Source organism: Thermobia domestica, chromosome 10 (genome assembly GCF_964235325.1).
Source record: "Thermobia domestica chromosome 10, izTheDome1.hap1.1, whole genome shotgun sequence".
Taxonomy (NCBI): Eukaryota; Metazoa; Arthropoda; class Insecta; order Zygentoma; family Lepismatidae; genus Thermobia; species Thermobia domestica.
The window spans coordinates 129,128,262-129,142,097 of record NC_137463.1 but is presented as its reverse complement, the minus strand read 5'-3'; the positions used below and the strand labels follow the sequence as shown (position 1 = coordinate 129,142,097).

The 13,836-nt window shown below is 36.3% G+C and overlaps 1 protein-coding gene across 1 annotated transcript; it reads right to left on the bottom strand.

The window, feature by feature from the left end:
* Positions 1-429: 429 nt before the first annotated feature.
* LOC145661602 (uncharacterized) lies at positions 430-1,155 on the bottom strand. Its single transcript, XM_081726921.1, has one exon. The coding sequence runs from the start codon at positions 1,153-1,155 to the stop codon at positions 430-432; it is 726 nt and encodes a 241-aa protein (XP_081583047.1).
* Positions 1,156-13,836: the final 12,681 nt, after the last annotated feature.

Here is a 13,836-nt window from a genome sequence, read left to right as displayed (position 1 = left end):
AATCCATATGGCGCCCCCTACAACCCATTGGTATTATTGAGTTTAAATTTGCTATACTACCTTACAGATAGCTGCTTTTAAAGGATAACTCCTTGAACTCTATAACTATAATTATAAGAATCGATTATCAAACTGAGTAAGATCTTAACTTTTGTCAGTTAAATACACAGAGTAAGTTTTGGTTAACGATATACGAAACAATTGTTTACACATGAGCATGCAAATGCGATACAGCATTTATTTACACATATATACATAAACAACCTTGTTAACTGCGAAAGAGAACACATATATGAACAAAAGAACATACAAATATATTTTGTAACAGCATTGTACAAAGATTTCGTAATACAAATAATACAACCAGTAATATAATTTTATATCTTTATGCAGTTTTAATGCAAATTGTCCTTTGACTTGCTTACAATGCTAAGTAAAGTTAACTTTTCGTGCCTTTTTCTCTGCAAAGTCTTTAATTAAAGTATCAGTGTCAAGCTCACACAGAACATCACATTCAATAGACATCATAGAAAGGCCTACAAGACGCTCTTGCGTCATCGTTGATCGTAGGTAGTTCTTTATAAGTTTCAACTTGGATAAACTTCTTTCTGCTGAAGCTACGGTTACAGAAATAGTTAGTAAGATTCTTAGAGCAATAGTTGCATTTGGAAATAACCCAAGAAGGGAGTTCTTGCAAATATATGTAAGTACTTGCAACGGTTTGCTCCCACTTTCAGAACCGAGAAATGAAGGTAAAAGTAAGAGCTCTTGATATAACTGAAATCCGTCAATATCACAGTGATCTTTGTCTGTTAAAGATAGTTGTAAGTCCTTGCAACACTTTAGTAAATACTCCTTGTCCGTTATTGGATGGATGTCATACAAAAACCCAAATATTTCGCTGTGCTGCTTCAGTTGTTGAAATCTTTCATTCAGGGAACAGATAATTGTGTCTAATGTGCAAAAATAGAAGTTACATTTAAACGCACTGTATGGATCATTAATCGGTTCGTCTTCAGATTTATAGAAAAATTTTCGTTTGACTTTTCTAGGTCTGAGGTTTGGTTCATTCTCAAATTGTGGTTGAATGTCGAGCTCTTCAGCAATTACTTTGGCATCAACCAAAATATTCTGGAAACCTTCATCACTTCGCATGTTCTGAAGGCGACACTTGGTTTTCTTAAGCAGATCAACTGCTTGCTGAATGTCCACTTATTCTTGTTGGAAAACATGGCTAACCACATTAACACAAGAAAGAACTTCATACCAAAACACCACAACACAAACGAACTTAAAATTCAGGAGCTTCCTAGCCAGGGAACAAGCCTTATTTTTGCCCATAACGTCTATCTTTGAGTCCTTTGCTGCTTCGAAAAGAGCATCGTAAATTTCTTCTAACTGGTAGCGAAACGATTTGACAGCATCAATACAACTCTCCCATCTAGTATCAATAAAAGGTTTCAAAGTGAAATTGGATATATGTTTTTGCAGAACAGACCAACGATATGTGGAACTAGAAAAATAATTGTATACTTCTTGCAATTAAGCAAAAAAATTTACAGCCTCACTACAGCACATTGCAGCATCATTCACAACCAAATTCAATGAATGGGAGCTACAAGGGACAAAAAATGCTCGACTATTTAGATCTAATATTCTTTTTTGAAAGCCTGAGTGCTTTCTTTTCTTTCATATTGGCACCGTTATCATACCCTTGGCCGCGCATGTTTGAGAGAGGAATTTTCAGTTTTTCTAATTCTTCCAAAATAGTGGTAGTTAGTCCTTCTCCTGAAGAATCATTTATGCACAAAAATCTCAAAAAATGTTCTACAATGGATGGTTCCTTACCCAGTTCTACCTTCACGAAACGAACAATTAGTCATTTGCTCTGTATGACTTACGTATGGTGTACAATCTAATATTACGGAATAATATGTCGCTTTCATTAGACCAGTCAAAATTTTATCTTTTATTTTTGACCCAAGGAGTTCAATTATTTCATTTTGAATGTCCTTGCTCAAATAATGTACATGTGTCTCTTTACATGTTATTCGTCGCAAATGCTCAGCCATAGTAACATCAAACTGTGCAATACACTCAACTAGTTTGAGAAAATTGCCGTTGTTTCTTGAGTAAATAATGTCATTTTGACCACGAAATGCCAAGTTCTGGGAAGCAAGAAACTGAATTATACACAGCAGTCGTTTGAGAACCTCTTTCCAATGCTCAGTTTCATTGCGAATAATTGCTTGGTTTTCAGCGTTAACTGTTTTACCTGACTGTAATCGGCTTGCAAGTTCAAACCACGATTGGATAGCCTTCATGTGAGTCAAAGATCTATCATGGTCTGATAACAGTCCGGATATATGCTTCCGATCCGAAAAACCTTCACGAGAAAAGAGTGACATTGTAGTACCACCGAAAAGACGGCAAGAGAAACAAAATATTGCATCCTTAGTCACTGAATAAATAAGCCAACTACGAGCAACTTCTTCTCCATTGTGCAGACGTCTTTTGTAGTTACTTGTAGTAAATCGCCGACCCTCGCTGTTTACTGGGAACTCTCGTTTGGAGACTTGAACTGGACCTCGTCTAACAAGTATCTGACGCATTCTGTCCGTAATATGTTCTGGCCAATTTCCTGGATCATCAAGATCGATTGGTTGTGATTCCAACACCTGCAAAAAAAAAAAAAAAAAAAAAAAAAAAAGTCAGTAGAAAATAATGTTAAATTTATTTTAAACATTGTCTTCTAACAAAGAATAAGTGACTAAAACTTGAATGTAATTTTTAAAATTGCGTTCATAATTTTTAAGGATGGTAGGCTTGCACCGAAGATGGGTAGGGTGGGGGTGGGGGATATTCAAGCAGCTAGATCATCCGGGGATAAACACAAAACGTAGAATGGCGCATGACCAATAAGCCTCCGATAGATGTGAGATATAAATAAATAAATAAATAAATAAATAAATACAGGTTTCGTGCGAATATAAGACGTCCACGTCATGTTCTATTGTATACATAGGAGAATCTGCCCAGAATTTCTGAAGCCCTACCCAGGATTCTCGGTTTTAGCATTGAAGTGCTGTAATGTGGTTAAATGGCTTGACCCTGATTGGCTCCACAAATGCCTCTTACGAAGTTGAATCAGTAATGAACGACCAGATCAACCGGGATACAAACATATTCGTGGCTGACAACCTAACAAATATGCAACTTTGAAAACAGCATTTCTTTGAACATTGTTCTTAGCAAGTTTGTATTTCTTACTATCTGTATTTTCTTTAAATAATGCACATTATTATACACTAATTAAAACTAAACTCTGTTTTTTAAGCTCCGAAACACCACTGACTGTGTCCTTTTTTTTCTTTCTCTTTAAATGTGGTGGGTTGGTATGTGATAAGTTAGTTGGCTTGCATCGTAATGTTTTGGCGCTTTCTGGATTAGAGTTTGGTACTTTATTACTTGAAAAGCTTTCCGATTTCCTTGTGATGCTCAATATAAAAAGCCTTGGGGGATAGAATCCGCTAACTCTTGCATCAAATGTGAGTCTGCTAGTCATTCAACCACTAAGGCAATAAATATTACATATTATTATTTTTTTTTAAAAAAAAATGTTATCCCATATGTCTTCCGTCAAAGCAACTTGAACGGAATACAGTGATATTATGCACCTAGACACAAGAAATGAATTCCAAAAATTGAGTAAGTGTGACCCTAAAGATGTTTTTGATTGATTGTTTATATATTTGGCATGTTATAATTTAATTGGTGTCTCCACAGAACGACTGGTTAAGCTCATCGCCTTATAACTAAGGGAGCTCGGGTTCGATTCTCGGTGAGGACACAAGTGATTCGGATCCCGCCCTTAGAACGTCATCATCATCCCATGGAAAGCAATGCAAAACCACCATGGTTTCACCTTGCTGACAGACCTTCGGGGTCAAACACATGCCTCCGGGAAGAACACCAATCATCATCATAAATTAATTACTAATAGCAGGCAAATTATGAGCTTTCTTATATTACAGTACAAAAGCATATACAGTTTGAACCTCAGTATTTTCATTTTTCTAATAGATTAAGAAAAATAATTACAGTAAAATTTATGTGGCCAAACTATAGTCTGTTAAAAGATTTTTTTAAAAAATGTCAGTTAGTGAAAAGTCTCTAATCAGTTCTACTGCTTGCTTATTTGTTACAAAAATAATAATTCGATTTATATCCCGAGTTTAGGTCGAAATGACCCATTCATCTACAACACCCGTCAATCTAAACCAAAGAAAATCAATAATATTGTATATGCTTCATGGAAAGTGAGACATAGTTAATTATTCCCACTAGCTAACTATATATATATATATATATATATATATATATATATATATATATATATATATATATATATATATATATATATATATATATATATATATACAGAAGCTAGGCCGTCATGAACATATTGGTACAAGATATTTAGAAACAATTGTCGGTCTGTCGAATTTATAATTTATGCCTGTCGAATTGCAATGTACTCTAATAATAAAAGTAATTATGTTTCACTGCATTTCCTCTTATGTTTTACACAATGCTGTAATTGAAAGATATTCAACCAACATGCAATTGTATGTTTATTCAAATAGCAAAATGTTTAACTTACGTCTATTACAATTTCCTGTGGAAATGCTGATCCATCTTCGTTTCGTATGTCAATTGTTCCCGATTTCAATTGTTCTTCTTCCTCCTGCGAAATGCTCGTAATCGATCGATCTACCTGTGGAAAGGAAAAGAACTAATACGTTACAAATAAAGTTTATTTTCTTAAAAGAAAAAATATATATTTAATTTGTATTCTAAAGGTGAAGAAAATGCATAAATGATAAAATAACTGTGTATAAATATTGAATCTACATATTCCGTGTTCATTGTGAAAATGTACAGTTAAGAAAACAAAAAAATGGGGCGATTCTTACAGAATCTAGGTAAGAATGGCCTCATTTTTTCTTTTGCTAACTGTACATAAAAATTAAATTCTCTCCGTATTAATTAACAACTTTGTGTTGTGAACATCATCAAGAATCAGCGCATTCATAAAATAGATGCGAATGCATTCAAATTAGCTGCCGAGGCCCGAACACTTTTTTTAAAGTCACGTTAATCGTATTGGATAGAAACAATCTATATAGTCTTACACTGGTACATGTTACTTATTTACGATATGTTTATGAAATAATGGGTCTATTGCAAAATTTGTGATAGCGAAACTCCACGAGGATCTGTTAACGGTAACAATCATTCATTTTAACTCTTCAGAATTCTAGTTAGTAGACGATACTACTACTACCACTACTACTACTACTACTACTACTACTAATACTAATAATAATAATAATAATAATAATAATAATAATAATAATAATAATAATAATAATAATAATAATAATCACTGGCACGGCAGACCAATAGATCCTGGGCCTGCTCCAACGCCATCTGATAGCGAGTGGTAAAAATTCATCCACCTGGATAACAGAACGCGGGTCAGCCGGTCGTGTCACTACCCGCCAACAGGCGTATTAGGAGCTTTGCAGGCCAAGTGACCGTCATATCTTTATTTATGTGACTCCCCAGTTTTCCTGCCGTTGAAAAGCGGAAAGTCCGGGGATTGAACCCAGGAGCACGTAGACATGAGTCCAACGCTTTAACCTCTAGACTATGGAGCATGGAGGCCCTCTACTTAATTAATGGATGAATGCTTGAAATACAGCTAAAGTTGGTTAATACACATCTAACGAGTAAAAGTCTTATCGCTTTGGTACATGTATCAAGCATCAATGTTGGTATAGAATGTAATTATTGCTACTTGTATCAATTGGGAAAGAACTTTCTTTGAGCCTGAAGTTCGCCGCCTATGTGAGAGGCCGCCACCCTACCCACCCCAGCCTGCTAAGACGCAACGTGTGTAAACACCTTTTCTCTATTAAACGTAATAAAACGAAAATACGTTACGTAATGTAGGCCTACTTACCTGTACTGTGTTGTTATCTTCTGGAATATTTGTTGATTTCTTGCTGGTTTCCTCATTCTCTGGTTCTACGTTTTCATTTCCATTATTGTCTGTTTCAGGAGTACGAAAGAATTTCTTTAATGCTGCTGCCTGTTTCTCATTTTCAGCCGCTAATTGTGCTCTTCTTTTTCTGTATACATTTCCAGAGGGCTTCTTTTTTTCCGACATGTTGATAAAGAACACATTAACGCAACGATTCTTCTACTAAGAGTCGAAATTCAGGAGACAAAAGAAGAACACGCACACCATGAAGCCTGCACTACATGTACATGACTTCTGATTTATAATTTTCTTTCACGAAACATTTGACAGTACAAACAGGACTAATTTCTTTTTGGTTGCCGATAACTCAATATTGTTTGTGTGTATTGTTAGAGCGGCCGACATAACTTTGTCGCAAGGAGTGCAATTGTCGGCACCGCGGCGGTTGTAAGTGTCAGAGCGTGTTATTGTTGCTCAAAACTCCCAACTCTCAACAATAGCCTTTAGCTTTGTCAGCGGAGATTTTTTTATAGACAAATAAGGTGAAGCGCCAAGTGAACTTTGTGGTGGACAAACACCGTGCTCGTGGGTTTTCTCGGGGTTCTCCCGTTTCCTCCCACTTTCTTCATTCCACCATTTCACTCATCTCTCATCATCACCGTCTCCTTTAGCCTAACCGGCATAACCGTGGGACGTAAAACTCAAAGATTTCATTTCATTTTAAATAAGGTGAAGGGATTTCCTTTATAGGAGATTCAAGAAAAAAAAAACGGGGTTGTTATAAAGAGTAAGGCCTATGGCATGAGGTAGTAACCAATGTTGCTACACAATTTATGAAAAAGTTAATTTTTAGTTCACCGTTTACAATAATATAAATTTAGCAAGAATTTTGGCGCCCCCCAAACTCCCCTAAATTTTGGCGCCCCGGGCGGTCGCCCGGCTCGCTCGGCCCTTCCGCCGGTACTGCGTAAATGGAAGAACTGCCTAATCTTCAAAGAACGTTCGTTAGATTGACTCAACAACTACACAGTGACAACAACTACAGAGTAAAGCTAAACATTTATTATTATTATTATTATTATTATTATTAATAATAATAATAATAATAATAATAATAATAATAATAATAATAATAATATAAGCGTACGTTCCCCATGCAGTAAGCGCAGAGGCAAACTGGGCCGCCCGGATACCCGGCAATTTCCGGGTGGGCCCTGCCCTCTGCAAAATCACTTAAGATATTGCTCGATTAGTTATAACTAATTCAAAACTCTATTCTCGTTCATAGTAAGAAGTGGCGTACCTAACGGGCCCGCAGTGCTGACGAAGGGGGTGGCATTAGGAAACGGGACTCTTGCCCCAACCCGTAGCCTTGTTTGTTGAAAAATTAATAAGACAATAAAAAAGCTCAAAAATACATGTAAGCTATTAACTCGAAAATGTAATCTCGTCCATAATTTATGTATTCAATAATGTGCAATCGATAACATATAAAGAGCATGGAGCTGATTCTCCTACGGTAAGAAACCGTGTTAGACATGAGGTTGGCGCGAATGGTCGCGATAAATAATGATCCCCTGAGTACAGCGGTGATGTGAGAAAACGGGCCCGAAGCCTCAGAAATCGGGCCCTAAAGTTTATACCTCGGGTCCTTTCTGTTCACCAATGAAATATGTAGTTCTTGGACGTGGGAGGTGACAATGAAAAGGTCGTGGTCCAATGAGCATAGCAGTAATGTCACAAATCGAGCCAGGGGCCTGATGTCCCCAGATAGAGTTGATTTTAGTTTAGCGTCCCGTTCAGCAGCGAGGCTATATGAGACGTGGACCTACTGATTAACGTGGAATCCGAACCGCATGAGCTCCCGCCGGGAATCGAACCCGGGTCTCCCACGCCAAAGGTGATGTCCCCAGATATCGAGCCTCTAAAGTATAGAGTCGGATCCCTTCTATTCACCAATGAAGCATGATGTTTTTGGACGTGGGTGATTGCATTGTCAAGAGTCGGTTTTCCCTGAGCACACCGGTGATGTCGAAACTCTGGTCCGGGGCCCGAAGCCCAAGAAATCGGGCCCCAAAGGATGTTCATGCCATAGGGTGAATGTGCCACTAGTCAGCCCCTCACCTGTAGTTAGCCACTTACGCATTTTCGAAACAAAAATAAGAAAACGTTACGTTTTGACCCTTATCAATGTGAAGCTTAGTTTTTAGACATTCATCCTCTACACAGCCGATCACATGTCACACCGAAATGTCACCTAGTGTCGCAGCAATAGGTGGACAAAGAAGATACTATGTTGTAATGCGTTAATCTGCTACGTAAAAAATAACAGACGAGATTTTTTGTTACAAGTGTGTATTTGTTATCTAATGTAAAAATGATAAATATTTTTATTTTTTAATTTGTATATATTAAGGAAATGAAAACAGAAAAAATATTTTTGTAGATTTTGAGCATTTCGTTAGTATAGGAGGGGGGGGGGGCGAGTACTGGAATTGAAAAATGAGTGATTTTCTAATAGTCAGCCCCCGGGGCTGAGTACTGGAATTATCGCATGTGTGTGCAATTTCGTCCATCACATGCCCAGACCAAGTATTCACTTCCCTTCTGTTAATAATATACAGCATGACTCACAAATCTTTGTTTTTCCAGTAGTCAGCCCAATTAGGGTGGGGATGTCTTACGGATTGAAGCCTCTACCCCGAAATTACGGAATTTTTAAAACAAATTAAATATTTGTTTTGCCTTTACTCATAAACTTCAACCTGTCCTCAAATAAAAAATTAGGAATTTTTAGAAAAACTAAGCATTAATAAGAAAAGCCCCTCCGAAAATACTTTTCTAAATCCGCCACTGATTACACTAGTTAACAAATTTAAACTTTCTGTTTGTTACATGAGAAAAATCACCTGATCTTAAAGGAACTTTTTGCGCTGAATTCGAATATGCACTCGGTTTCTCTCCATCACGTACAGTTTTCCCGTAACAGAGGGATTTTCGGGAAATTCCCTCAAAAATTTCCCTTTTTCAGATATTTTATTCCCCTAGCTCCTGTCCCCTTACATATAGTAACATAGAAATTATACCTAAGTATACCTTGATTTATATTTAATAAACCCTAAAAGTTTCGTAAAAATCGCTTTGTTCTTTCTAGAGAAATAAATATATTTGTATGTATACTGTGTGCACTGTTTATTGCACCTGATAGTAATGCTTTCAGATCTCCTGAGTTGGGGTAAAAACGATTTGCTTTATTACTACAAACACAGACATAAAAATGAATATTTACAATAGTCAACAACACACTTGTATTGCTCTCTGTAAATTAGAAACGTGTATAAAAATAGAATGTACTTCCAACGTATATTTTTTTTAAACGTACAGTATATGTATATCTTAATACATATATATACAATTCTCCAAGTTTTTTCGTTTTGTTCATGAAATGGTTATCAATATTTGTTATCAAATGTAACAGAATGCAAAAGAACTTCCATTTCAAGAGCCCTCCACCAACTGGGAAGAGATATGGCCAAAAGACTCTGATGATGATCATGACCTTGATGAACCATCGACATCATGTACATCCAAGGATCCAACGTTCATCCCTGACTGTGTTCGCGAGCCACATTTCATCCGGCAATGTGAACTTAATGACCTAGTCCGTGATTTGCACCTGACAAAACAAGAGGCGGAACTTCTGGGATCAAGGATCCAGCAGTGGAACTTATTGGATGCAGAAACGAACATATCAGTGTACAGGAAAAGGCATGTTCAATTTTCAAGCTATTTCTCAATGCAAGATAATGTGTGCGTATGTACGAATATAAATGGGTTGATGGCGGAGCTACGAATTCCTTACGTTCCAGAAGAATGGAGGTTATTTATCGACGCGTCAAAGGTCAGCCTTAAAGCTGTCCTTTTACATAATGGAAATAAAAAACCTTCTATACCACTTGCGCACTCAGTGAAGATTAAGGAATCCTATGACACCATGTCAACTTTGCTAAATCTTATAAATTACAAGGACCATTGTTGGCAAATATGTTGTGATCTCAAGGTAGTTGGTATTTTATTAGGACTGCAGTGCGGTTACACGAAGTACCAATGTTTTTTATGTTTATGGGATAGCCGAGCTGATAACAAACATTATGAAGTGAAGGAATGGGAACCTAGAGTGAATTACGTACCTGGAGAATGCAACGTCAAATACGCTCCTTTGGTAGATCCTAATAAGATATAACTCCGCCACTTCATATCAAGTTAGGACTTTTGAAAAACTTTGTCAAAGCCATGGACACATCTGGTGAAGGTTTCAAGTATTTGCGAGATAAGTTCCCTAACCTGATTCGAGGTAAAAAAAGAGAGTGCTCTTCTCAGGGAGTATATTTAGGGAACATAATTCTTCTTAGTATCTTACTACAAACACAGACATAAAAATGAATATTTACAATAGTCAACAACACACTTGTATTGCTCTCTGTAAATTAGAAACGTGTATAAAAATAGAATGTACTTCCAACGTATATTTTTTTTAAACGTACAGTATATGTATATCTTAATACATATATATACAATTCTCCAAGTTTTTTCGTTTTGTTCATGAAATGGTTATCAATATTTGTTATCAAATGTAACAGAATGCAAAAGAGTGATGCTAAGATTTCAGCGGGAGTGTTTATTGGTCCCCAAATTAGGAAATTAATGCTTGATGATAGCTTTGACAGCAAGTTAAACAGTGCTGAGCTAGCTGCCTGGACAGCATTTAAGTGTGTTGTGCGCAACTTTCTGGGCAATAACAAAGCTGAGAGTTACACAGAAATCGTACAGGACATGATACAGAAATACAAAGAGTTGGGTTGTAGGATGTCTTTAAAAATCCACTTTTTGCACTCCCACCTCAGTTTCTTTCCTGCTAACCTAGGTGCTCTCAGCGACGAACAGGGGGAAAGATTCCACAAAGATATAATGGCAATGGAGAAAAGGTACCAGGGACGATGGGATCCTTCAATGATGGGGGACTATTGTTGGGGTCTTGTTAGAGAATGCAACATTTCTTACAAAAGAAGGAAGTAGTGTACGTTTTTGTAACCCAATGGAAGTTTCATATATTATGATAGTTTTGATTGTCTTTTCATGACCTTTTGGTACATTTGTATTATTGTTTATTGTAAATTGTCACACTTGTAAATTATATTGTATTATATTTTATATATGTGTTTGTGGTAATAAAGCAAAACGTTTTACCTCAACTTAAGAGATCTGAAAGCATTACTATAAGGTGCAATAAACAGTACACACAGTATACATACAAACATATTTATTTCTCTAGAAAGAATAAAGTGATTATTACGAAACTTGGAGGGTTTGTTAAATATGAATCAAAGTATACTTAGGTATAATTTCTATGTTAGTATATGCAAGGGGACAAGATCTTGGGGTGTAAAATAAACGAAAAGGGAAATTTATGAGGGATTTTCCCGAAAATCCCTCTGTTAGGGAAAATCGTACGTGATGGAGAAAAACCGAGTGCATATTCGAATTCAGCGCAAAAAGTTCCTTTAAGAACAGGTTTTTCCTTTTATGTAACAAAACCTTTGTTAACTAGTGTTATCAGTATAAAATGGTCTTCAAGATTGTATCTGGAAGATTATAGCTGAATATACAAAGGAAACGAAATATTTGTTATGCCTGTACTCATAAACTTAAGCTCCTCTTAAATAAAAGTTAGAAATTTTTAGAAAAACCAAACATTATGCAGAAAAAAAACTCCCAAATATTTTTCTAAATCCGATACTGATTATTTCTATCAAATGTTATTCAAGATTGTGTCTGGAAGATTATTGTTAAATCATTGCACAGCTACAGTATAACGGAAATGTGGAAGTACGCTCTGACAGATATATTGAAAAACGTACGCTCTGATGGATATATTGAAAAACATAAGTTTTATTACGTGCTAGAAGCTAGAATACTAAGCTCTAAGAAGTGAAACACGGATGACTAAAAAGAAATGATCTAGAGAAGAATAAAATGTCGATAATTCAGAAGTTAAAATAAAGTTAAATAGTTTCTAAAATTGCCCTCAAATGCTACGTACTTATGTTTACTTTAATTCATAAACCATGTGCTCCATCTATCACGATGGTGAATTCCAAAGTGAAATATGGCATTCAGGTCATGGAATCTTACTTACCTTTAGAGTATACTATAAGAAAGCTATTTAAACAGAAAAATCATGAAAATGAAAAAAGCCAAAATTTCCAAAATTCTCGTTTTTTCCCCGAAAAAAGCCGGCTTTTTATGTACAAAAAACCATCGAGTTGAAAAAGCCGTTTTTTTTGCATCTCTAATCCTGAAGGAGTGTGTGAAATTTGTGACATGTAGAAGTAATTGAAAATGACCAATGTTAGTATTCAATCCATATCTTTCGTGATCCCCAAGTTCATTGGGAGCAGTTCTGATGACCTTTAAGTTTAAGTTCAACTTCAGGTAGAAGTAAGATCCCTCAGCACATCTAATAAGGAGAGTCGAAGGGAGTAACATATACAATGATTCAAAACGACCGATATTAGTGTAGAGTCCATAGTTTCGTTATCCCCGAGATAAATACCAACACTTCTGAACGAACATGTCAGCTGGATTTTGAAGTTACAGGGGCAGCATCGAAGGCATTGCTCGCACACCTCTAAGTATTTTAATGTTTCTGTTATATGAATATTCCAGCGTATTTCTGGAATGTCTGGGACAACCTTTACGAAACTTGGAGGACATATTAATTTCAACCTAAGAAGAAAATATTGTAGTAGTATGAAGTTATAAAAGTTGGGAGGTGTGACATGTAAAAATAATGTAAAACGACTGATCTTAGTGTTTTATCCATAATTTTCTCGGTCATTGAGATGGATAGTGATGCTCCCAATGGAGTTTACATCCAAATTCATCCCCATCTTCGCAGGATGATGGCCTGGGAGAGCTAAAAATAAAATCTCAAAAATTACTTAAATATTTGTCGAATTCATAGTTTTCGGGGTGCGAAAGCGTTTCTAATAACTTTGGAAGGTAATTTGTACCCACTTCAAGATGGGCTTTTTAATCATATTAATGTCTCATCTTAAGAAGAAATTACCATTTCAACTATGATATTAAGCCAACCTTCGCAATCGATGAAAAATTATGTGGATGTATGTTTCGTCTTTTAAATTAAATAAAACATGTTAAAATAAAAAATGGAGTGGGTCAATGGGTTGGTTGGTAAATGGGTGAAATGGGTCAAGATTTGTGAGTAAGTCAGTGGATCGTGGGTCAAAAGTACGTGACCTACTGCGAAACACCACTCACCGTGACTCACATTGGCCCACCGGGTGACCACCCTTTTCATCCAAAGATATTTCGTCCAAAGAACATTCGTCCAGAGACGTTTAATCCAAAGACATTTGGTCCAAGGACATTTGGTCCAAAGGACAATTCGTCCAAATGACATTTCGTCCAAAAGACAATTGGTCCAAAAGGGCATTTCGTCCAAAGGAGAATTGGTCCAAAAGGGCATTTCGTCCAAAGGAGAATTGGTCCAAAGGACATTTCGTCCAATTGGTCCAAAGGACATTTCGTCCAAAAGACAATTGGTCCAAAGGACATTTCGTCCAAAGACATTTCGTTCAAAGGACATTTCGTCTAAAAGACAATTGGTTCAAAGGACATTTCATCCAAAAGACAATTGGTCCAAAGGACATTTCGTTCAGGGATGTTTAGTTCAAAGCACATTTCGTCCAAAGAACATTTGGTCC

Bases quoted from the DNA above. Each gene is read 5' to 3' on its own strand.
- LOC145661602 (XM_081726921.1), bottom strand. From the start codon at position 1,155: ATGCGAAGTGATGAAGGTTTCCAGAATATTTTGGTTGATGCCAAAGTA.